Source organism: Maylandia zebra, linkage group LG14 (assembly GCF_041146795.1).
Source record: "Maylandia zebra isolate NMK-2024a linkage group LG14, Mzebra_GT3a, whole genome shotgun sequence".
NCBI classification, from domain to species: Eukaryota; Metazoa; Chordata; class Actinopteri; order Cichliformes; family Cichlidae; genus Maylandia; species Maylandia zebra.
The window spans coordinates 18716513-18739928 of record NC_135180.1 but is presented as its reverse complement, the minus strand read 5'-3'; the positions used below and the strand labels follow the sequence as shown (position 1 = coordinate 18739928).

The window sequence follows — 23416 nt, the reverse complement described above, 5'->3', positions numbered from 1 at the left end:
AATGTACCCGTCCTTGTGTATCTTGTGAGACTAAAATGTTGATACAGTGTAAATCAAAGTGCATTTACTTCATCAACTGTAACTGTAGGAGGTGCTACTATGAGGAAAAATCTTAAGCCTAAATTGCCAAGATTTGTTTGAAAAATCCATAAGATAAACTAAACACATTTCTTACTGTAAGAATATAATCTGGCATTTGCGGCCGCTGTAATCCTGGCCTATGGAGACGTTGTGCTATATTGGAAGTGACAGGCTGTAGTGATTTATGTGACGAACACTGGCTTCATGTTAAGTCTCACATTATTGATATGACAGCTGTAGCTTATACTCAGGACCTGCAAGTGACAGAAAGGTCCACATGTGTGTGTTGGACTGTTGTGAAACTGTACGCTGGCTGTTTTGTTCTTTTACATGTGTGTGTATAAGGAAAGCAAAGTCTGTAAAGTGTCTGTTTATTCGTGTGCACAACTTGTATGACCGTGCATCTCTGAGTGGTTGTGCGCGCAGCCGATGTGAGTGTTTTCCATTTTGTGTGCTAAGGCTAGAATTGGCCTGTCAGTCACAGTAAAGTGGGGAGAAGAAGGAGACGACATGTGTCGGGAAGTGGAGAGAGAAAAGGAGAGCGTATGAAAGAGATGGATGCGAGAGCACAAGAGAAGGGCAGAGGAGCAAAAGAGGAGGAGGACGAAAGTGAAGTTTGGGGGGATGAAAAGAAACTTTTGTTCTTTTTTTGAAAGAGAAATGCAAATGGAGATGCAGCACAAATGTCTGAGCGATTCTTGATGTCAATTCATTTCAGAAACAGCAGAATAGTCCTTGAGAAGAAGAAAATAACGAATAATGATAAAGTTTGCCATATACCACTTTTCAAGATCTGTGATATGAAGTCCTTTGCAGGAGCAGCAAAGTAAAATGATTAGTGAGCAAAATAAAACAAGCACCAGAGACAATTGAAGTGCTGCAAAAGAAATAATTTAAGAAATAAAAAATGGTAACAGAATCTGAAACTCAGGTAAAATCAGGAAAAGCTTTCCTCTTTAAGTATATTTAAGTATAAGTATATCCATCCATCCATCCATCCCTCGTTTATCCCAACCACCTTCTTCATCTCATCCAGAGGAACTGTCCCCAAGCCAGCTGAGAGACATAGTTTCCTGTGCATACTGTGGGCCCTCCACCGAGTATGCCCAGAACACCTTGCTTAGGGGAGGCCCAGGAGGCATCCTAATCAGATGCCCTAACCATCTCAACTTGCTCCTTCTGGCATGGGGGAGCAGCAGCTCTAGAATGACTAGATTTCTCACCCTTTCTCTAAGGCTGAGCCCAGCCATGCTTCAGAGGAAACCAATTTCTGCCCCATGGAATCATGATCTCCTTTGGTCATTACTCAGAGCTTGCGACTATAGTTAAGTGTAGCAATGTAGTTTTACACTTTGGTTTTACGCTCAGCTCACTTCACCACAATGGATTTGTGCAGCATCTGCATCAATGCAGATGCTGCACAAATCCGTTTGTCGACCTTCCGCTTCCTCACTTTGGAACAAAACCCCAGATACTTTAAGTCCTTTCCTGTCGAGAACCATGGGCTTGGATTTGGAGAAGCTAATTCTCATTCCCACTTTGAGCTGGAGGCCAGCAACTGATGAAGCCAACAGAACTATATCATCTGCAAAGAGCTGACACAAAATCCAGAAGTGACCCGGCTTGTTAGAAAACAGCAAAAGACTGCCTGTAAATTTCCCCTGCAGTGCATATTGTGACATTTAAGGTCATTGTTGCATCCCTGACCTCTTAGTACCAAATCAATACATATACACAGCACTCCAGGACTGGATCCACTCACTGGATTCCAGTATGGGTAATGGACCGTTGCTTGGGTTGCAGCATGTGGGATCTTCTAATTTGTGTTGTTCTTACTGACTGGATTCTTTTCGATGTCTTGTGCTTGGAAGACTAAATCCATTAAGACATATTGCAGCTATAAAGATAATCTCCAAAAATGTAAGGAGAGTGTAACTCTCCCACAGGCAGATAAACGTCATGTTTTAACGATTTCAGGTAACACGAAAGGGTTGTAATGTCATGTTGCAGGTGGAATAATGTTCAGTTGAGCAATAACTTTATCTTCCTAAAGTGTGAAGCTTTGACCGTGATTTCACGGTTATGTAAGCATTCACGCGTGAATGCTTACATAACAGTTTTTTTTATTGTTCTCCCAAACTCGACTGATCACACTATGTTTTTCTTGCGTTCATCACTCATCAGGCTTTGCTTTCATTTGTTTTAGTGTGAAGTGCTCCCTGCTGCTCCTTCTCTCCTTAAACTTGCTCCCTAAAGGTCTTGAGGATGCTGGCAATGAATATTTCACTAAACTGCATTCTCAGGTTATCAATAATAAAATGGCATATTCTTATAAATATTCTAAAAATATAGCTGGACTCTGCCTCTTCTGTGGTGCATTAAAGATTCATACACACCTAGCAAACTGCTAAATCTTCCACCATAACAGACCCACATGTACATCACCACTGGACTGTATGCAGGTGTTTTCTTCACACTTCTACGTTTTTGTGTTTGCATGTGTGTGCCTTAGTGTATCAGCCCAGCTCAGTTAAACCTAGAAAAGTGCTAAAAGAGGTGATTCACTTTGTCAACAGTCTGAATCACCACTGTCTAATACTACAGCACTCAAGCATTACAGACAGTTACACAGGCACACATGCTCTCCCCAGCCCACACACTCACCCTGTACACAGCCTTAAATATGATCTCGCTCAGTCTGACGCACATGCAAACACAAATGCACTCTGTTTGTCTCTCACAGATCATTTCCCTCCCTCACCGTGGTGAGATGTCGCAGCCTTGTTGCATGAAGGCTCCCAGTGAGAACCACAGGGAGTTAAAGATGCCAAACTCATTTGGAGGTTGGTCAGTGGGGCCCTGCTCTGTGGCACCCTCCTCTGGTTCCTCTGCATGCCACTCATACGGACTGAAGCGACTCACCTAAGATAGCATATGCAGAAAAGTGGTTAGAAAATTTTAAAGAAAAAGAAAAGCTGAATAGGAACATTAAAATGAAAAATTGAAACATGTTAAGGACTTGAATATGCACACAAATGTTTTCATTTTAATTTCAAGAAAGACACTACAGGACTACCAAGGTCTGAAATGGTCAAAATCCCCTTTTTTAACCACATGGTAATGAGACACGGACAGCACTATCACCAATGTTATTATGCTCTTCCACAACATTAGAACACTAAAGGAATCACCAGAGATGTAAGTCAGCAATACCAGTGTATATAATCTATACTAAATATTGCGTATAAATATAATAGCAACAGAGTAAACTTGGACTTGACAAAGCTAAAAACAGTAGACATGGTGTGCAGCTAAATTACAGTACAGGTAGCTGGCTTGGCGTCATTTCCCTGCATTGCTCAGTAATAATAATAGTGTAGACAAAGTTACAGACCCATTTGAGGTAACACAGTTGTGTGGCAGTATTTTTGTGTGGCAGAAAAAAACAAGAGAAACATTGAAAAGGAAAGCAGCAAAATAAGGAAAAAATAGCTTTTTGGGCCGTTGGTCATCAGAAAAGAACATTTGTGGTTGCAAGCTACAATCACAATTGTTGACTCTACAGTATATATCAGACAACATTTTCTTGTTTCCAGTTTTCTACTTTATCACATGTGACTGTAAAGTACAAAAATGTATTAGGCTTTTTATTTATATAGAGGCAATGAATATTCTTTTGGCCTTAAATCAAACTTTGGCAAATACACAGTACTGTGTGATGTGATGGATCACGTTCCTCTATAGCTGGTGAAGTAATTTGACTGGCTAGTCAGTTAATATGTACACAAATAATTTTAACTCCAGAACTTTAGCAAGCTAAGGTTAACTGTAACCTGTAACTTTGTTACATGACTTTGGTTATAGTCATTTGATAACATTATCTGATTAGTTAGCTGTTATTTTCAAATTACTTCATGAGTAAGACAACCCCTGGGAGTATGTATGGGAGCTGGACTTACCAGAGTCTTAACTATGTTTTGCTAAAGTTTCACAAGTTGGCTAACCTTAACTTACCGTCTCACTAACACTGTCATTACTGCCATATTTGAATCCAGATAATTTTTGTAACTTCTTTAATAATAATAATAATAATAATAATAGTAATAATAAACAAACAAACAAAAAGAATAAATAAAAACAAAAACCTTGATCCACTTTTAAAATCTGATGTCATTAGCTATTTCCAGGTGCAAATGCTGCTTGTAAAGCTTACAGTAAAGAATCGCTCTTGCCTGGGAGCGCTTCTTTTCTGAAATGTTCAAATGTTTGGTGACCAGGACACCATGAGCCCATGGGCTGAAGTGTACTCTGTGAATTTTTAATAAATTCATAATAATATAGTGCACAAGTAGTGCTAATAAAAAGATGCAGAGGCTGAGAATGAACACTGATTATGGGCTTGCAACATTACAGCAAAGCATGGTGGCCTCTATCAACTAAACAGCAGATGTTTTTGTTGAAGTGTATTTTTGAAAATGATTATCAGCTATTAGTGGACTCCATTTCCTAGCAAGTAGCATTGCCTGGTCTTCATCACCTTTGGCACCTTTAAATTTTCAAGTTTGACCAGAGTTGTTTTCTTTTGTTGTTTAAGATCAGTCCACAGGTCACAGAGTTAGTTGGGTAGGGTTGCATTTTTTAAGTTGCGCTATAATCTATTCACACAGAAGTTAATACAAAATGATAGAAATGTGTTTTCAGAGGCAAACTGAGCTAGCAAGCGGCGAGAGACATCTGTTTAACATCTCAGAACAGATAAAAGGAAAACCTTGGAGAGTGAATTTCTGATTTATATAAAAGAGGAAAAACAGTTTCCTTGAATATTCAGACAATCTGGTATCACAGGGCTTATGCTGATCTTGTGCATGCTGAAGTGGGCTGTCTTAAATATCTGACATTGAGCATCTAAATGTCTCACATACATCACTATTATGATATTTCTGTTCATAGAGGATGCCTCTAAGTATCCAATGGTTTCCTGCCTAGAAGCTGTCTTCAACACTGTAAATGCCATTTCAGCTGAGAGTGTAAAGGGAGTACTGTCATACTTCTTAAATTTTTAAATGCATTAGCTATTGAGGGCTAATCTATAAAACATAAAAAAATATATACTCAGAGACATCAAGAGTCATGATGAGTTGTGTGGTAAAAAAGCACCTTACAATAAAAACTAACTTCTGTAGCTACTGTATGCGCTTTCATCCCTTAACCCAAGGCTTCAGTAACTTTTCTAGTCCAGTCCTGGGATCCAGCTCAAATTCTAACACCTAGTATGTAACAATAACTCACCAAAAACAGCACAACACTGACGCCAATGTAAGCGAACACTATGCACATCCAGATCTCGTAGGCCAGTGGGTCCAGGAAAGAGAAAACACCTGGTTTAGACTTCTGAGGCTTCTTGATCATGATTGAAATTCCCAGAGACATGAAAGGCTTAGAGAAGTCGATCACCTCCTCTCTCACCAGGGTGATGGTCAGTGGGGCCACAGCAATTTCTGCTTTCTGCAAAGGAGAGGGGTGGGGCTGAGATTTCACTTCACTCTCATGTTTTTACTGCAGTTAATTTGCATCAACTGCATATAAAACAAACAAGCTATAATGAATAGAAACTGTCAATGAGCAAAGCAAAGGGGAACTGGACTCAAAGGTGAGAGAAGAAGTGGGAGAGCAGAGGGTTGAAAGAAATGCAGGCGGGTGATGGGATACCAGAACGACAGAGGAGTATTTCATACAGTAGACATGAAAGGCAGTGTGCATACAGACTTACACACATTTACAAAATCCAAAGAAAAGTCAGAAATACCATTAATTCAACACACAGACTGCTGAATGATTGCATGATTCTAAATGATAGCTACAGTGGTAAGTGAAACAACCTACGATAGCAGCGCATTGCTACAAAGAGTAAAGATGTTGCAACACAAGAAAAGTAAACAGCAAATATAAAAGAACGAGGACAGAAGTGATATGAAAAGAAAACAGAGAGGACAGGATATCAAATACCCACTCAACCTAATGCACAATAGAGGGACGGATAAAACAAATTACAGCAAAGACGGGGGGGTAAAGTACAACAAAGAAAAGACAAAGACTACAAGTGCAGTACAGTATTTTCTATGTGTGGAAGAAGAGTTATCAGGACAGACTGTGAGTGTTTGATGCAAATCAAACCCGATTAGTCAATGTTCTGCTGTGTCACCTTCCAGATTCTGGAGGGTAATTAATTCTGTCGGTGTTCTGCTGCAACGTCTCCGCTTTCACTCTTCGTCAAATCGACGACTGACATTGTCTTGTGTGTGCAAATAAAGTTTGTATTCAGACAGCATTGTGAGATCTCAGACTGTGCCTGGGAGTATATGGCATAATTAACCAGCGTGGCAAAAATCTCAAGAAATAAGTGAACCTGCCGTGACATTACATCTCAGTGGGAAGCTAACTTGGCAACTATGGAGATGCAGAGCTTGTGAGAGTTGCTATACTGCAGGGAGTCATTTTGAAAATTTCTCAGTCATTGCATGATGTAATGTCTCTGCAGCTCATACGACCTCTGCAAAGATTATAGAAGTTTTTGCCAAAAGGCACCGAAGTGCACCATAACAGGATGTGATTTGTGATGCTGTTGTAATGTCATTGTGATTTCACTTAAACGCCATACTCTGATACTTAACAGAAAATCCAGAACAAAATTCAAAGCATTCCTTGCATGCTGCAATTTTTCCATCCTTACCCCGTACACAAGCTCGCCAACCATGCCATTCCATATCTTTGTCTCTGGATCCCTCGCTCCATATTTCCCATCTGGTACAATGGAGATCTTGTATTTAATTCCGATGTGTTTGGCAATCTCAGAGGCAAGGTCCACACAGTATCCCTCATACTGGTCGTTGCCCTCATAAAGCTCCCAGTTCTTCTTCAGCATCACGTAAGGACCCTCCTACAAAACCAGCATAAGGGAAGAAGGACAGCTGTTTGGACGAACATGATGGCAGGAATTAAGAGGAACCAGTCTGCTTACGAACAATGCACCACGCATGAAACACGTACAAAGAAAATTGATGTTATTCTTGTGAAAAATAGACATGTATATAGATTTTAAGGAGAAGCTTATATTGAACTTCTTTTTGTAAAAAACAATCTTTGAGTAACAAATCTCTACAAGATATGAAAATAATGCAAAGCTACAGGATTGAATAAAAGACCAAAGAGCAAATCAGCTGAATTTTATAAACTACATACACATCACCCTATGATATCTTAGCGTACATACAGGACCATGTCCATATAACCCACCATCACATTATCAGATTCATGTGTTAGTAACTGTGTAGTAACATAAAATCTCACACACAAACTACCTTGTTAGTAAAACACAGAAGCCAGAACTTGATAAAAAATGATAGTTGATAAAATGGGAAAATATCTATATATTACAGATGGTTTTTACAAGGTGAAGTTTTATATCTTGTTTTTCTAACTTGCAGCACTGTGTTATATGCCTTCGTCTACATGACTCCACAGGGACCCTCACCTGAATTAGTGCAACACTAATGCTGAGAAGAGAGAAATGTATGAGAGGGAAGAAAAATACAAAGAAGGAGAAGAAAAAGCAGAGGAGACTGGTGCTTTTAGGCGAAATGAATTCTGTGCATGCAGTTATCAAAGATGAAAGCGAAAAGAGTGAGTTTAATGTGAGGTGGTCGGTGTATTAGGAATAGCACAAATGCATCGCTGCACGTAGGATATCCACAGAGAAAAGAAACGCACACAGACGCAGAGAGTCTTTTGAGTGACAGTGCATCTATCAGAAGCAGTGAGTAATGGTATTATGCCTGAGGCAGCTTACCCTGTAATCCACATGAAACAAAGCCTATTAAAATGTTATCAAACCTGTTTTAATCAAAGACTAATCTCATCTGTTTAATCAAACAGGCCCGGTATAATACCCAACACGGCCGAGCTATGAAACAGTAAATGTGGACGATAAAACACATACAAAACGATAACATTTGAATTCTTCATTCGCGAAATTGATTCACACCAAACTCAAGTACAGTTTAATCAAGGAGAATTTTTATGCTGACATGAATCAAAGAGGTCAAATGAGCAATAAAGAACACAGATCTGGATGAAATCAATGGGAGAATCTTCAATCTGGGAAATTGAATTACATTAAGAAAAGGTCTAGCTCAAAGGAAGGCATGCAGAGGGATTAAAACCATCTCACAACAGGAGCTGAGCGATACAAACAAATCCTTCAAAGGGAAGTTGGATTTATAGATTGATCCTTATTCTCTTCAGCAAACAAAGAGCTTGAAATGAAACCATTTACTTGTGCACTTGTGTACGACTGAGGCGTAAAATGAGAAATTCTTCTCAGTGGGGGTATTTAATGACTTTGCATTTATCTAAATGTAAAGATGATTTATACTGCAGAAGAATTTCTGTCTTATATTATCTGATTCCTAATTTGGTTTATGAGTAAATATCTTGAAAATTAAAAGCATTCCCCACCGCCTCTGCTGGACATCCTGACACTGCTCACTGGATTGAGGATTACCATTCTGAAGACTCCAGTCTGGTATTTTGATTTTGGCCACCACCAAAATAAAATAAACCCAGAAAACATCAAGATAAAGTATTATCATTGTTATTTTAAGCATGTTCACAACCTGAAAAAGCTGCTAGGATAGCTGTAAACATTTCTTTTTCTAAAATATTATTTTTTAAATGAGTTCATCATCATTTTTTTTAGTTTGCTTAGGACATGCACACCTTTTTGTTCTTCCACATAAACAAGGTAAAAAAAAAACATACAGAAAATAACATTACATTTAGACAATTCAAAAACAAATACACATTACAGAGGTGCTTTTTGCAAAAAAAAAAAATTCTCCACTTTTCAGTAAAACACTATTAAGAAAATCTGTTTCTTTTGAAGCCAAGCATTCAAATCAGTTCTTAATTTATGTTGAATATTAATGCTGAACATTTGCACTACCAAGACAATCATCGTCATCATCATTAAGTACAAACATTTGCCCTTTGGTGCTCAGTTTCATAACATACAAAGAAAACAAAACATAAAAGAACAAAACATTTCTCCCAAAAATATGATTATCAGATACATTAGCAGCTTCCGGGGCACAAATTCCACAAACTATACATCAATCATGTGAAAAGCAAAGCAGTTTCATGTAAATGAAACAGATGCACAGAGCCATCACAATCGCATACCAGGGATAAAAAGTAAGAGGAAAGCGATAGTGTGAGGAAATCATCTTTTAAAGTACAAGTGCTTTGAACGCTGGAACCAGTTGTAATGCAGACAACTTGTACAAATATATATAAGGAAATAAGGAAACTCAAACGTATGCAATATTATAATCTGATTGATGTGGTTGCATGTTTAAAGCACTATCTATAACCTTAATAGTTTCCATTAACATATATGTGCTCAGAGCTAGACTGATACCACTCTAATTCTGTAAGTTAATTATGAAGCTGCAGCCATGAGACGGTTAGCTTAGCACAACTGTCCATTGGAATGAATGCAACCAAAGGATTAGCTGAAAAATACAACATACATCTCCTCAGTGATTTTTTAAAGCGGTCTTGAGCAATAGTTCTGTTGCTCTCTACATCCATCCGTAAAACATGGTGGAGGTACTGTCGTGATTTAGATCAGCTTTTCAGCTAGTGGGGTTGGGGATCGTTTCAAAATGAATTATGAACACAAAAAAAGGTACCATCTGGTAAGCATCTGATTGGCAACAGTTTCATGTTTCAACATGACAGTGATCCCAAATATACTGCCAATGCAGTGAAAGCATACCTTGATAAAAAACACACACAGTGGAACACTCTCAGTCAGGATTTAGCCTAAACAGAGCCTGGACCTCAACATGATTAAAGAAGTGTGGGATAATCTTGAACGAGAACAGAACAAAAAGGCAGCCAACATTCAAAGTGGAGCTTTGAATGTCATTCAAGAAGATTGGAGAACTACAGTTCAGCTAAGAGAGTTCAGACTGTGTTGAACGTTTAAGGTGTCATACCTTTCAAGCTTGTTAGAATTGTAACAAGCTATTTATTTCTTTATATATCTCTATTTCCATGTATCTTTGCACATGTTTCAATAAACTGCTACACCTATTTCCCATTTTCATTTTGAATAAACCACTCTATTCCTATTTTTGGAGCTTAATTTGAATTTGAGATTGTTTCTGATATAATTGGTTTAAGGTTTATGTAATAATCAACTTAAAATCATATCCACAATATTCGTGCACATGCTGTAGTGTCAAATGGAGAACAGCATTATTGTCCAAATCAAACTCTTGGCAGTTGGCAAATAGAAATATCTTCTAATGCATATTTATTTATTTTATTTAGTTTTATTGTCAGCTTTATAGTGAATTCTGTGAATCCAATCCTGTCACGTCCAAACAACTTTCTTTGCTGACCCTGAAATGGAAGCGCCTTATCGGGTCCCTTCCTTAAAAAATAACCTTGAGCGCTTGTTTGCTTCATCTTTAATCACTGATTCTCAGCGGGAATCTTTTAGTCAGCTTGTGTTAAGGAGAATGCAGCCATCTCAATTACAAGGTCAAATGCTTGAAGTCTGACAAGTCTACTTTGCTGAGTTAATTTAGTTTTATGTAAGCCGATACACACGAAAGGATATACTATATGTATGGACACACACATTTTAGCTGAAGCTCTGGCAAAAGTGGCAGTGTATCACTTTAATGCCTCCTTAAGGTTTGTTATCAGTTTGCTCCAGACACTTTTGTCTTGCTGTGAGTGAGTGAGTTTGTGTGTGTACAAGATGTTAGCGCATGTATTTACTGCTGGGAAAAAGCATCATGTTTGGGTGTTGCCTAATGTGGCATCATGAGTTAGTGCAAGGAATGGGAGGGGAGAAGAGAGGAAGAAATAAGAATCAGGAGGTTGAAAGGAAAGAAGGATGGTAATGGGAACGAGACTAGCAGGATGAGAGGGATGCAGGGCGTTTTGGCTGTAAGAAACTACAGAAGAAAGATGAGGGAGGAGATCAGAATACAAACAGTGATCGCTACAAGGAGAATAGACGATAGAAACAGCAAGGGGGAAAGTGTGAAGGAGAGATTAAGAGAAAGAGAGAATGTGACAAAAAAAGAAAAATGGAGAAGAAGCAAGCAAAGAAGGGAAAGGGGTGTGTGAGAGAGGGAGAACAGCTTTGTAGAAGCAAATGGTTTGGGCTGATAAGACATGAAACACTTCACTCTGGTGCCAAAAAGGCAGAAATGACTTGCTATGTAAGCCAGTGAGCTAGCCTGGTGAGAAGACGAACCCCAATGCAATGGACAGTCAACCTAACTGTCCAGTCATTCATTCACTCCCCCTCAACCCCCCAACTGGATTACAGCATTTTAAAAGCCAGATTTTTACATAGCAAGAGACATCTCACCAGCCTGCGAGCTATCTGTTCACATGACCAGAGAAGCAAGGCAGGCAGTGAGTCACAGCCTTTGTCAGTTACTTGGTCAGGCAGTCCATTTATTAAGCAATTACTGCAATCACAGTACATAATCATCTATCCGGTCACATATTTGGCCAGTTGGTCAGTGCGATTAACTCCCAGCTATTTAGCCATAAAGAAAGCAGGGCAGTTCAGCAGTTAATAAGATTATTTGAGCAGCCAACCAATGACCAGAAGACGAAGACTGCCAGTCCTTCAAGTCCTCTTCAGTAACAGTCAGTCAGTTTGTCTGTCAACATATGAATCAGTCAGACAACTAATTAGACATCAAGGCAGACTAAGTCTGACCGACCAGCCGTGCACAATCCTTTTGGTTCGTTAAAGATTTGGTTTTATTTTTTCAATAACAATATTCTTTCTTTTAAGATTAGAATTGTTTAACTTAAAATCTAACTAATATAAAGTCAGATATATTGCACTACTATGATTATAAAGCAGGGGCATAAATAAGACACAGTCATGTCCTCATGGGTGTATCTGGAATAGAGTTAAGGACTCTTTAATAATGACCATAGGCAACACATCTAACAATCTGCCCTCATCTTTGCTCTGAGATCTGTGAGGGCTTTGTTGATGCACATGTATTCATGTGTTTGTGTAACTGGGTTTCTAATTAATGTTTACTTTAGCATTTGGGTCTTGAGGATGTCTGCAATATTTCCATTTTCGTGTAGGGTCAGCTTTGGAGTATTTTCTGGGATAGTTTTTAAAAAATGCTATTCTTTTACATGTAGAGTACACAAATGATCACAGTGTCTCTGTGGAAGTAAGATTAAATACATAGAGAGACATGGAAAATAGCACTGTCTCATACAAATGCCCAACAAGTCACCTAAAATTATGAGAACAGGTTTACTTTACCCTTTTATTTTGATGAAGAGATAAAAAAAAAAAAAACAACCTATCAGAAGAGCTCAAATACACTAAAGGAAAGTTGACTGAGTAGGCATGACTGAATAGATTTACAGAGAGACACAGCATAGAGATGAAGACAGAGGAGAGAAAGGTGAGTGCTTAAAAAAATGCCGGACTGACAGTGAAGACCTGTCACTCTCCATCTACATCTTCTCTTAAAAAAAAAAAAAAAACAAGTAAAAAATAAAATCGAAATCTGATTAAGGCAAATTCTTCTGCAGGCAGTGTAACAGAGAGGACGGTGGTAGCTGTGTTGTCCTCAAAAAGAGAAGAATCTAAATTAACAGTGTTGTTCCACAGTCCGGTGACTTTGTGCGACCAAATGTCAAACCTTGACAGACGCTGCAGAATCCATTGCAGAGCTTTCATCTGGTGGTAGCTTTGTTACGAGAGGAAGACAGGAGCACAATGAGCAAGTCAGCCCAAAACCTCACAGGGCCATGATCCTCCTTCTCGTCTCTTCTCTGTGCCGTTATTTCTTAGCCATCTTCATCTAAGCAAATATATGATGTCAGAACCAAATAATTAAAAAAAAAATGTTATACAGAAAAAAAAGAAAAGAAAGATAAGTCATTTAAGAGCTTTAGAGAAACTCTATCAGGCTGTCTGTTCTCAGTCATTTTCGAGGGTCTGTGTTTTCTGTCTGTTGGTTTGTCTGCAGACTCGGCATCAGTGTCGCTGCAGAGGTTTCCTCATCACCAGAGGCTGCAAAGAGGAGGAGGTGGCTGAGCTAACATTAGTCAAGCCCTGCTGAGGTCACCATCCACAGAGAAATATGCAAAGACTGCAGGCATGGAGGTAGAAAACAAAGGTTTGGGGAGGCTGAAGAGGTGAGTACAGTTACAGAGAATCGAGAAGACGAAGGAGAGATGAGGGGAGTACGAGGACAGATGTGCTGGAATGTCAGATGAATGACAGACATATTATAGAATGACAGATGGAAATAAACAACGGAAGCATGTACACACTGTTCACCATACTAATTTATTCATAACACCAGCTCTTCAACCAAAATGAGATTAATGTATTGACACAGTACAAAATAAACAGAAAACAGCACTGCACTGTCACAGATTACTAAATTGCCCTTTTAAGTATCTGATCTTGATGATGTGTTTGTATGTTTCTCTTGCACCTGACTCGAGTCACCAAACCAAACACTGCAGTGTAGTTTGATATATTGCCAGCTGAAATGTGCATGGCTGAAGGTGAAGCTCAAACTGGGGACACCTAATCCAGCTGATTTAGTGTTTCTGAACTCTTTACAGCAGCATGCGCGGCTGTTTTCCTCTGCGCCAGCAGGAGTGATGACTGGATCTGGCCACCGGAGGCACTGTAGACTCACTGCACTCTCAAATCAACATCTTTGAGCCGTTGTCTGTTTGTAAGTATTTGCATGAGGGGAGGGCAATGGCGAAGTACAACTGCAGATATTTTGGTCACATTTGAGTTTTCTGGATGAAACGATGCAATGTGCCTTAAAACAAAACACCGAATTAAAGCCCGAGCATCTGTGGCTTGTTTTATCTCTGGGCTGAAATTAGTCTTTTGAGTTGCTTTCACTTGCATCACTTTGCATGCCAAATTGAATTAGACTGATTGCATTTACAGGAAGGGGATGGCCACCATAAAAACGCTGCAGATGGGTGAAGTGAAATCAAATGTAAGCGGAGGATGTGCACACATCCACCGATTAGCCCTCCTTTATCCTTGTTTGTAGAAGAAAGAGGAATAATTAAACTGGGCTGCAGAGCAGTGTCTATGTGAAAGCTATTAGAAGAGATTGGACTGAGGTCACTTCTAAATGGTGATCTGAGGTCACTTTTGGATTTGCCTACTAATGAGACATTAGTGAAATCTTCCAGCTGGACAAGTGCCACTCCCTCCTGGCTGTACTGCGAGGGCTCTATTGAACTCATCCAGCTCGTCCACTTCCAGGCTGATTTTTCTTTCAGTGTTAAAACGGTGCCATGTTGTGCCCTTGTTGGAGTTCATCCTCCAGCTTTCTGATGCTGAATGTATCCAAAAAGACCACAAAGACAGGTAAACCTCACCACAGAGCTGGACTTAAAGCGCTATCAGTTCTACAGTATCCACAAAGTAACTGTGGTAACTTCCCTCTCTACGAAAAGTGATTGCATATGTTGACTGGTTACGATCGTGTGTAATCAGTAATCAGCGGACGCATTACCGTTTTCATTTGAATAATGTATGGCCCCCACCAATAAAAAGAAAACAAAGAGGGTCCAAGCTAAAAAAACATTTCTTTTTTTGATAAGTGGAAGTTTCCAAACACTTCCCATGGACGCTGAAACAATGGCTGAGGTGAGAGTGTGCCAGAGGCTGACTGAAAAGCCAGATTGTCCAGACATAAGGGTTCAATCGTCCTGTGAACCATCAGACGAGTCTAACAACACTTAAAAGGGGCACTTTAGCCTCGTATTATCACATTAATGTTGTGGCCATTGTTTCCCCACAGTACAGACTGCAATATTCATGGCAGACTCTATTAGCACTAAGGGATGACACATGCCCACTTCTCCTTTATTTAATTGTACTGAAAATAGCCCCAGTTCACCTAGAGGGTACTTTCAAGACACCCTTCAATGAAAAGGAGTGATGCGGCTTAAAAACAAGATTCTCACTTGCTATTAGAAGATAAAATGCAAAAGGTGGAGGCTAATCTGAGTATTTTTCAATATTCAAGAAACCAGCTTGAGATGATGTGAGCTTTCTGACATTAGGTCACTTCTAGTAGCTTCAACCACACGAAGATGGCTCCATGCTTTTCATCTTGTTTCAGCATAAATCAAGGATCATTAGACCTTCGATTGTTCAATTTTGATGAATCCTTGGGAATTGTAGCTTCAGTTGCTACAGCCAGTGTGCTCTTCTGCTGTTGTAGCTCATCTGCTTCAAGGTTGGACATCCTGTGCATTAATGTTTTTATGCCTGTGAATCCTTTCGAACAGTTACAAGTGATATTGGGCTATACAATCAAACTGAATCGAATTGATGTGCTGCTATTTTGGCTTCAATGAGTGGTTACTGGTGTTACTGTTGCCTTGCAATCAGCTAGAAGTCAGGCAATTTTCCCCTCTGACCTCTGGCATCAAGAGATTATTACCCAAAGAACTGCAACTCACTAGATATTTTCTCTTTTCTGGGCCATTCTTTGTTGGCCCAGGAGGTCGTCAGTTTCTGAAACATCAGCAAGCTGGCGCCAACACCCATGCCTAATTCAAAGTCCCTTAAATCCCCTTTTATCTCCATTCTGACGCTCACTTTAAACTTCAGCAGGTCATCTTGATTATGTCCATATGCCTGAATGTACTGAATCGATTCCATGTAATTGGCCGATTAGGTATTTGCATTATACCACTCGATCAGGGGTGCCGAATAAAGTGACTGGTTAGTGTGTATCCTATCCCCTGTGAAATATTCTAAGTGGGTGTTCTGTATATGAGAAATTCTCTGCCTATAGTTTTCCTATTCCATCAATTTCCACTTACTAATCTTGCTTGGAAAAAAATGTAAAATAAAAACTTATTTCATATGGTTATCATATTTTTTCTGGTGTGTAATTTTTTTTCAACATAAACTTCAAGTCTCTGCATACGTGCTCAAGTCAAATCAAGATTCTGGTGACATTAGGCTATGTATTTTGGAACGACTGAGTGTCCGCGCTGAAGGAGAGCTTCACCCAAATAGCACCCAAACAATGGAGAAATGAAAACAGTCAGATGGTACATTACCATGATAGTTGTCACGACAACAGTCCGGTTCTCCATAGCCGAGCTGTCATTGGACAGAGCATTTTCATTCTGGACCAACACAAGTTTGTCTATGTCATTCCAGTAACCAATCTGAGGTAAACAGGGGGATATATGGGAGTAGGAGAAGATGAATGAGAGGGAAAAGAGAAAAAACATCCATGAAAATATAGTTTAATGTACTTTCAATCAGTTTTACCCTCGCACAATTTATGCAAAATGTAATTCGACATGCATGCAATACAATCGAGACAGAAAAGGTAAAACAGAATCATTAAAGGAAATGAGAAGGCGAAATAGGAGAAAATGAGACTGAGAGAAAGATAAATCAGATTGAGCAAACTCCAGGAAATTTCCCATTGGAACTGTAGGAGATATTGAGTGTGAGCCAAGAACCTTCAATAAACACACATTGCTGTCGAAGGAACAATTGCGATGCTGGAACATGGTGCTATATCTTTATTATTGGGGCTACATGTATGTGATTTTCCAGTATAGAGAATTTATAAGCTGTTCCAAATGACATCCTGTCCTCTTACTTTCTTCTCTTATTGAGACAGATTATGTTCAAACTTTACTTATTTATGTCACTGCAGATTTTATGTACCCCCAGGTTGCCTGGGAGCTGATCTCCAGTGTGTACTCCAAAAAGCCATTAATATACACAAGCTGTGATGGCTGGTTTGATTGCAGTCATCTAATGGTATTCATAATTGCAAACAGAAGTTATTAATTAAGAATTATGAAAATAATTATGGCGTAAATTATTTTTTTTATGAATGGAGGCTGAATGAAGAATGAAGCACTATACAAATTAACAGGAATTGTTTAAATTAATTGTGATTTATGTATATATCCTGCTGAGGCATCGCATTTGCTCAAATTAAGATAAACAGCATTTTCTTTGCATTTTCCTGTCTTTTAACATGGCTTTTTAGAAACACGGTCTAAAATACTTTGCTCATGGTATTGCTGTGAGTATCTGGACTCAAAAATTTATAGTCCTTGTCTTTTTTTAATGCATGAGGAACTTTTACCTTGCGCGGGCCATTGCTCTTGAGTTCAAACACGTCCATCGTGTAATTCACCCTCCGACCGTAGTGATCAAACTGAATATTCCCAGTCAGGCCCTGAATGCGCACCTGGATGAATTGTAACAGTAGAAACATAAAACTAAAATAGTTCATACAGATGTTTAAGATCGCAGACACTCAGTGAACAATCAGGAGTACAATAGGAGTGCTTGGGCTTCTTTTTTTGTCTTCATGGTGAAGCCAAGCAAGCGGTGCTTAAACAAATAGTTCAATAACTGCAACGGGATGTTGCAACAGAGACAAAATTGAGTTTCCATTAGCAATAATTTGATGCACAGTTAACATTAAGACTGATACCCGTTATTTATTTCAATTATGTCAAACGAAACGCTTGCATTGTTTCCTATGAACACTTTGTACCCAAGCTGAAAACCTGAATTGAGTGTGGGAATGTTAGCTGCTGCCACTAAGCAACTATAAACAGAAGAATTAATGAATGCAAATACTTTAACGGTGCTGGGTTTTTGACCCAGTGTTTTTGAGTTTGTTGTTTAATATTCTCTGTTGATTCTTAGGTTGCCCCTCATTTGTTGTCATTAAGCGTTAGTTTGTCTTTGCTTTTAGAGGCCAAGTCTAATTAAAGTTAATATTGTCTCGTTTTCACTTTAAACATTACACTGAAAGTCTGAGGCAAATACCGCTGATGGGTAAGTACATGAGACATTAATATAAATTGATAAGATATAGAAATACGGCAGTACAAGTATAAACATAGAGACAATTGAAGTCCTGTTGATACAGTATTTTAAAACAACTGGACCAAAGCATTTATTTCCATAATATTTTGTTCTGTCATGTGCTGTTTTTATCATCAAATGGTTGGGACCTCCACAACTTTAACATTATGACCACAAAATTTCTACCGATTCACAACAGACAACAGCCGCAGTCCCTAACAGAGCATCCATGTACTGTATGCCTTATTTTCAAAATAAAAGCACTTGGATTTAACTTTCCAAAATAAAGGCACAAAACCAAGAGTTTATCTGAATGGTTTAATTAGTTTAGTTAGTGTTTAAAACCTTTTCAGTAATTTTTTCTGCTACCATTTTGTTTCAGATTATTTACAACCTATTTACCTCCAGCTTTTCAGGAGAAAGCAAAAAAAAATAAAAAATTCTACATCAGCAACAATCCTAGTCTTTCTTCTTTGTTTTGTTCATTTCATTTGTTTTTTGTGTGTTTACATGTGATAATGGATAATTCATTTAGCATTCACTCTATTATAAAATTTGTACACTATCAGTGAAATTGAGCCAACCTGTTTGAGCGCACGCTCCATATCTATTCCTTGGTTCCAAGGAGCAGCTGGATTGGCCAGACAGTCACCTGCATTGCCACGGCGACTGATATCGATTTTTTGACGGCGAAGGGTGCGGAAGGCTTCAGCCATTACAAGGACACCATCATAAGTCAGAGATGAGGTATACTGCGAAAAAGAGAGAGGGGACAAAGGTTACCTCTTTGACAAGCCTAAACTTTGTATAGAACTGTATGTATATCTTAGGTCCTTCATGTTATATAACTGATAACATAAATTGCCTAAAAACTGTTTTATTATCCTTTTGCATTAAAATGTTTAGTGTGAAGTATTTCAGTATATTTGTTGCTTTCCAAGAATGTTTTTCTACAACAGTATTACTACCCACTCACATCTTTTGACCAGGCTTAGACCATCATAACTCTACATAAGGGAACATGGTCATTATGTAAACTGTGACCAGTGCCACAGTCTATCTCACTGCTCTGACTTTTATTTTATTTCTCCAGTAAATATCAATCAACACCACTATAAATGTAACATCACTGTAAATGTGCCAGGATTAGACAGAGTTACAGTTTTTAAATAAAGTCACTGTACGTGACATTGAAGCCATTTAAATGAGTTAAATTATATCATAAACGTGTTTTTCAAATATGCCATAATTCTTTGTCATGCTGATTGCCAAGGTTTACAAACGCTTATTACTGTTTCACTGGGTTGTATTATAAAATAGACTTAATACCTTTAAAATGACTTGCTATTAATTTTAATTCAATGTAAGACACTATCAGTGTCTGTGCTCTGATGAAACCCTGCAAGTGATGGTGGTCTTGACAGATTGCTTGACAAATTCATTATAGGTAAGACACAGCGCTGCAGGGAAGAATACACACACACACACTCAGCAGCAACACCCCCACCCAGGACACACACAGACACGCAGCTCCACACAGATGGAGGCAGTCAAACACTCAGCAGGCTGCCTTCACATCGCGACAGAAAGAAGTGGAGGGATGAAAATGGAAGGATGCAGGCAAGTCGGCTGAGATTCTCTTGCCAATGCTTTCCACGCCTCTGCAGGTAGTTTCTCTCTTATTGACATCCCTTGATTTGTATCCCACAAGGTGTTTTTTGCAAGGCTACGCAACTGTGTCATCCTCCTTTCATCTGTACCCTTTGAAACTAAGGAAAGCCTTTAGGCATGTGACTGACAGATGAAGACTATCCGAATCACAGAGAAAACAAAAAGTGAGCCAAGTAGTTTTCTAACTTTCAGTTTATGTCAGGAGCAGAGTACAAATGTTTTGGGGGCACAAAGAAACAGAATTACCTTTTAAAAACACAAAGTTTCAGGAAATGTTCCCCAGGATCAGATTCAATCTTTAAGTTTTTAAATGTGGCTTGTCAAACAGGATAAAACATTTAGAGAAAAATATCAGGGACCGGCTTTATGATTAATATATAAAGATGAACCAAGTAGTTTTCATTTTTCACACATATTTATAAAAATCTATGCAGCTATGACGCTTTGCAAAAAGTGAAATGATCAAATCCCTCCTTTTGCAAGTGGAAGGACTTGAACATTGTCCAGTATAATCAAATGCAAGAAAAACTAAAATTATTTCTAGTAGCATCAGCTGTTATTTATCTTTAAAGCTAATAAAAATGCCATTTTGCTAACTAACTAAGTTTGTGATGTAAACGACTCCATCCAATTCGAGCCAAAACCATATTTGACCTAAATTTCACTGTCTTTGTGTCGCTCTCTTATGGCTCCCCTGCTGTTTTCAGCTCACTCCTGGAAGTATTCTGATGACTTCCACATCTGAATCTTCACCTCTTTTACTGCCACGCAAAGAACAAAAGAACAAAAATCAAACAGAGCAAAATTCTGCTGTTGGGTAGATGTTACAGCTAAAACTTGATCCTGAATAATTTTGGACTTGGTATTTGACCCTGACATTCACAGTCTGATCATCAGGTCAAATTCCTTTTCCACAATTCCCATGACTGTGACAATATGATGACTGAAAATACATGTTTCTGATTATTCTCTGGGTTTGGATGCTGCAGGCTGTTTCACTGAAAGCTGCTGTTTGTTTGCTGTCTTGTAGCCAAAGCCTTCCTTATTTAATTCCATGTATAGTTGTAATTTCCTGTTTTGAGAAGGGTTTTTGGTTTTCCAGATATCCAGGGTTGTTGAATCTGTTATAGATGTGTCCTTGCATGACAGCATTTAACGTGGCGTCATGAATAACACTGGCTGAGCACGAGTTCGTCTTCGTTCAGAGGGAGAACGGTACGGTCTGTGAGTGAAGGCTTTTACTGTTACGTTCTGTTCTAATTTTGTCTCTCCAGCATTTCCTTCTTTTTGAGACTTTGTCTGTTAGCTGTTTGTTATGTCCTGTTTTATTTTGTGAGTTGTTTGTCTCTTTTTGACTTGCTTTCAGTTTTACTGTCTTTTCATTGTCTTGCTTAATCTCAGCTGTGTCTAGTTCCCATTGTGTTTCCTCTCATCCCTGATCATCGCTCTGTATACAGTCCTGTGTCACTTTGGTCGTTTTCAGAGTGTCTGTGTTTTTACGCTTGTGTGCTCTTTTTTTTTTTTTTTAAAGTAGGGCTGCTGCCTTCTACTCAATATGAATGTTAAATTTTTTATCTTTTCCACCTGTAAGTTCTGAACCTGGGTGTCTTTCCTGTGAAAATAGCTAAAAAAAAATACGGATAAACTGGATTTGATTAAAAGCAATAACAAGAAAGATGGAAAACGTCAGGATTGTGCAAGAAGTTAATAGACGAACAAAAAGAAAAAAAAACATTTAAACACTACATTGAAAAAAATATTAAATGAGTTTCTGAGAGGGAAATAACATCTGAACATTTAATTTCATACCAGCAATAATAACTAAAAGTAGAATTTAAGTGAGCAAATCTAATGTTTACTAAGATTATTATCACGATGATCATTATTAAATCCTTCTTATTAATCATTTTGATTAAATCTGTTAACACAGATGTGGTCAACATTCATAAAGTCAGATCAAGTGTTTGCAGAAATTTGGAAAAATTGTTTGTATCTCCTGAAGTGATCCTAATTATTATTTACAACATTTTAATGAGCTTAATATATTTCTTTGACAATTACTTTTCAATAAAATCTCCAAGCAAAACAAAGAGAAACCAGCAGTTAAGAGATTTTGATTGATGGGCGGCTCAAATTCCAGCCTCAAGTGTAGAAGGGACAATTCTCAGTAGTATTTCCCACCCTGCCCATTATCAGGCCACATTTTTATTTGGCCTAAGGCTACCAGTTGCCCCAAGGTTAACTGAGCTCATTTTTTTTCTTTTTTTTACAGAGCAAAAATTAGCCAAGAGCAATTTGGAGGCATCTGTTGTCACGAGAGGTAACTGGATTTCTGTTACTGTTAAATCATTCAAATCATTGTTTCCAGGTTTGTAACACAGTATATGTACATGGCAGCAAAAGTAAATACATTCTCTGAATGCACTTAAACAAAGATGTTTAGAGGTTTTGAGATTTGAGCACTTACAGGTGTGTTTGCTTCTGTTTTGTGCATCAAAATATGTTCACTGTGTTTATCTGTCACAATCATGCATAATAGGCTTACCTCAATTAACACACTAAATGTTGTGTAAATGTTAAGGGACGATTGATGAAGCTGACATCTACTAATGAGAATTCATTAGGTGAATCTAAAACTGATGATTAGCTCATTAACACTGGGACTGGGTGAAAAATAGCGTGCCAATTAGAAATCGTAAAACCATAAATATATATTTGCATCACTGTTACTAGTTACAAGTAGTTACTGCGTTACTGTGTTTTTTTGAGGATTATTGAATACAAACAATTTCAGCAAGCGGGCAGAGGGCTGACAGCTGATGTATTTTTAATGGGTAGGTGGACATTTTTTCTATAAATATACCCACAGGTCAGTGCTCTGTCAAGGGATTTAATTGTGAATATCTATAAGGAGCTGGAACTATAAAGGTTAAAGAAAGATATCTCAGAAAAGTGAGTAAATAGGTGAGAGAGCCGACACATGACAGCAGAATTTTATTCTAAACAGACACAGAACACCAAAGTCTTTAGTCTACATAATCTGTATGCATCACGTTAACCTTGAGACTTAATCACAGATAAGCCTTTTCACTGCCATATTCTGAGGTCATGCTCTGATTGGCTAAGAAGCTGTAACACATGCACCACATCACACTCTGAATGGTTCAAATACTGCGTATCCCCCTGTGGCTGGATACCTGATTGAAAACCTTCCGTGCAGCTTTTGCGTTGAATTTCAGGTACAAAGATCAATTTGCACATCAATGGCAGTAATGTGTGTGCGTGCACTTCAAGTAACTGTTTATCTCAATACCATGCATTTTTGAAGTAAGTCTGAATGGAAGTCCTGCATTTTCTTCATTCCATATTTTGCTGTAGAATTTATTTCAGTGCTTCAGATAGCACATAAGAATATGTTTCAGGTACCGAGACCTCTGTCTGCCGCAGATTTCCAAAATGCATATTCAATGATAGAGCAACGTGTTTTTATTACCTTAGGTGGGCTTTCAGATCCAGGGTATTCACGCTGATCGAGTTTGTTCCAGCGCTGCATAAGTTTTATGACAATAGGCTTGCTGAAGTCCACTAACTGGAACCCGGTCACATTGGCCCCGCCGTGCATGAACCTTTCCAAAGATATGTCCTTGAAACCCTGGGTAGACCAAAAGCATGACAGAAATA

The 23416-nt window shown here is 38.5% G+C and overlaps 1 protein-coding gene across 5 annotated transcripts in view; it reads right to left on the bottom strand.

The window, feature by feature from the left end:
* Positions 1–23416, bottom strand: part of gria4a (glutamate receptor, ionotropic, AMPA 4a) — a 123500-nt gene that overhangs the window by 29098 nt on the left and 70986 nt on the right. For all 5 annotated transcript variants that reach the window (XM_004543869.3, XM_004543870.3, XM_004543871.2 and 2 more), the window contains exons 7-13: positions 23229–23387; positions 18649–18816; positions 17331–17435; positions 16276–16386; positions 6812–7018; positions 5371–5586; positions 2843–3003 (exon numbers count right to left, since the gene is read on the bottom strand). In XM_004543869.3, the coding sequence (XP_004543926.1) occupies positions 2843–3003; positions 5371–5586; positions 6812–7018; positions 16276–16386; positions 17331–17435; positions 18649–18816; positions 23229–23387 (1127 nt within the window). The remainder of the gene's footprint in view (positions 1–2842; positions 3004–5370; positions 5587–6811; positions 7019–16275; positions 16387–17330; positions 17436–18648; positions 18817–23228; positions 23388–23416) is intronic.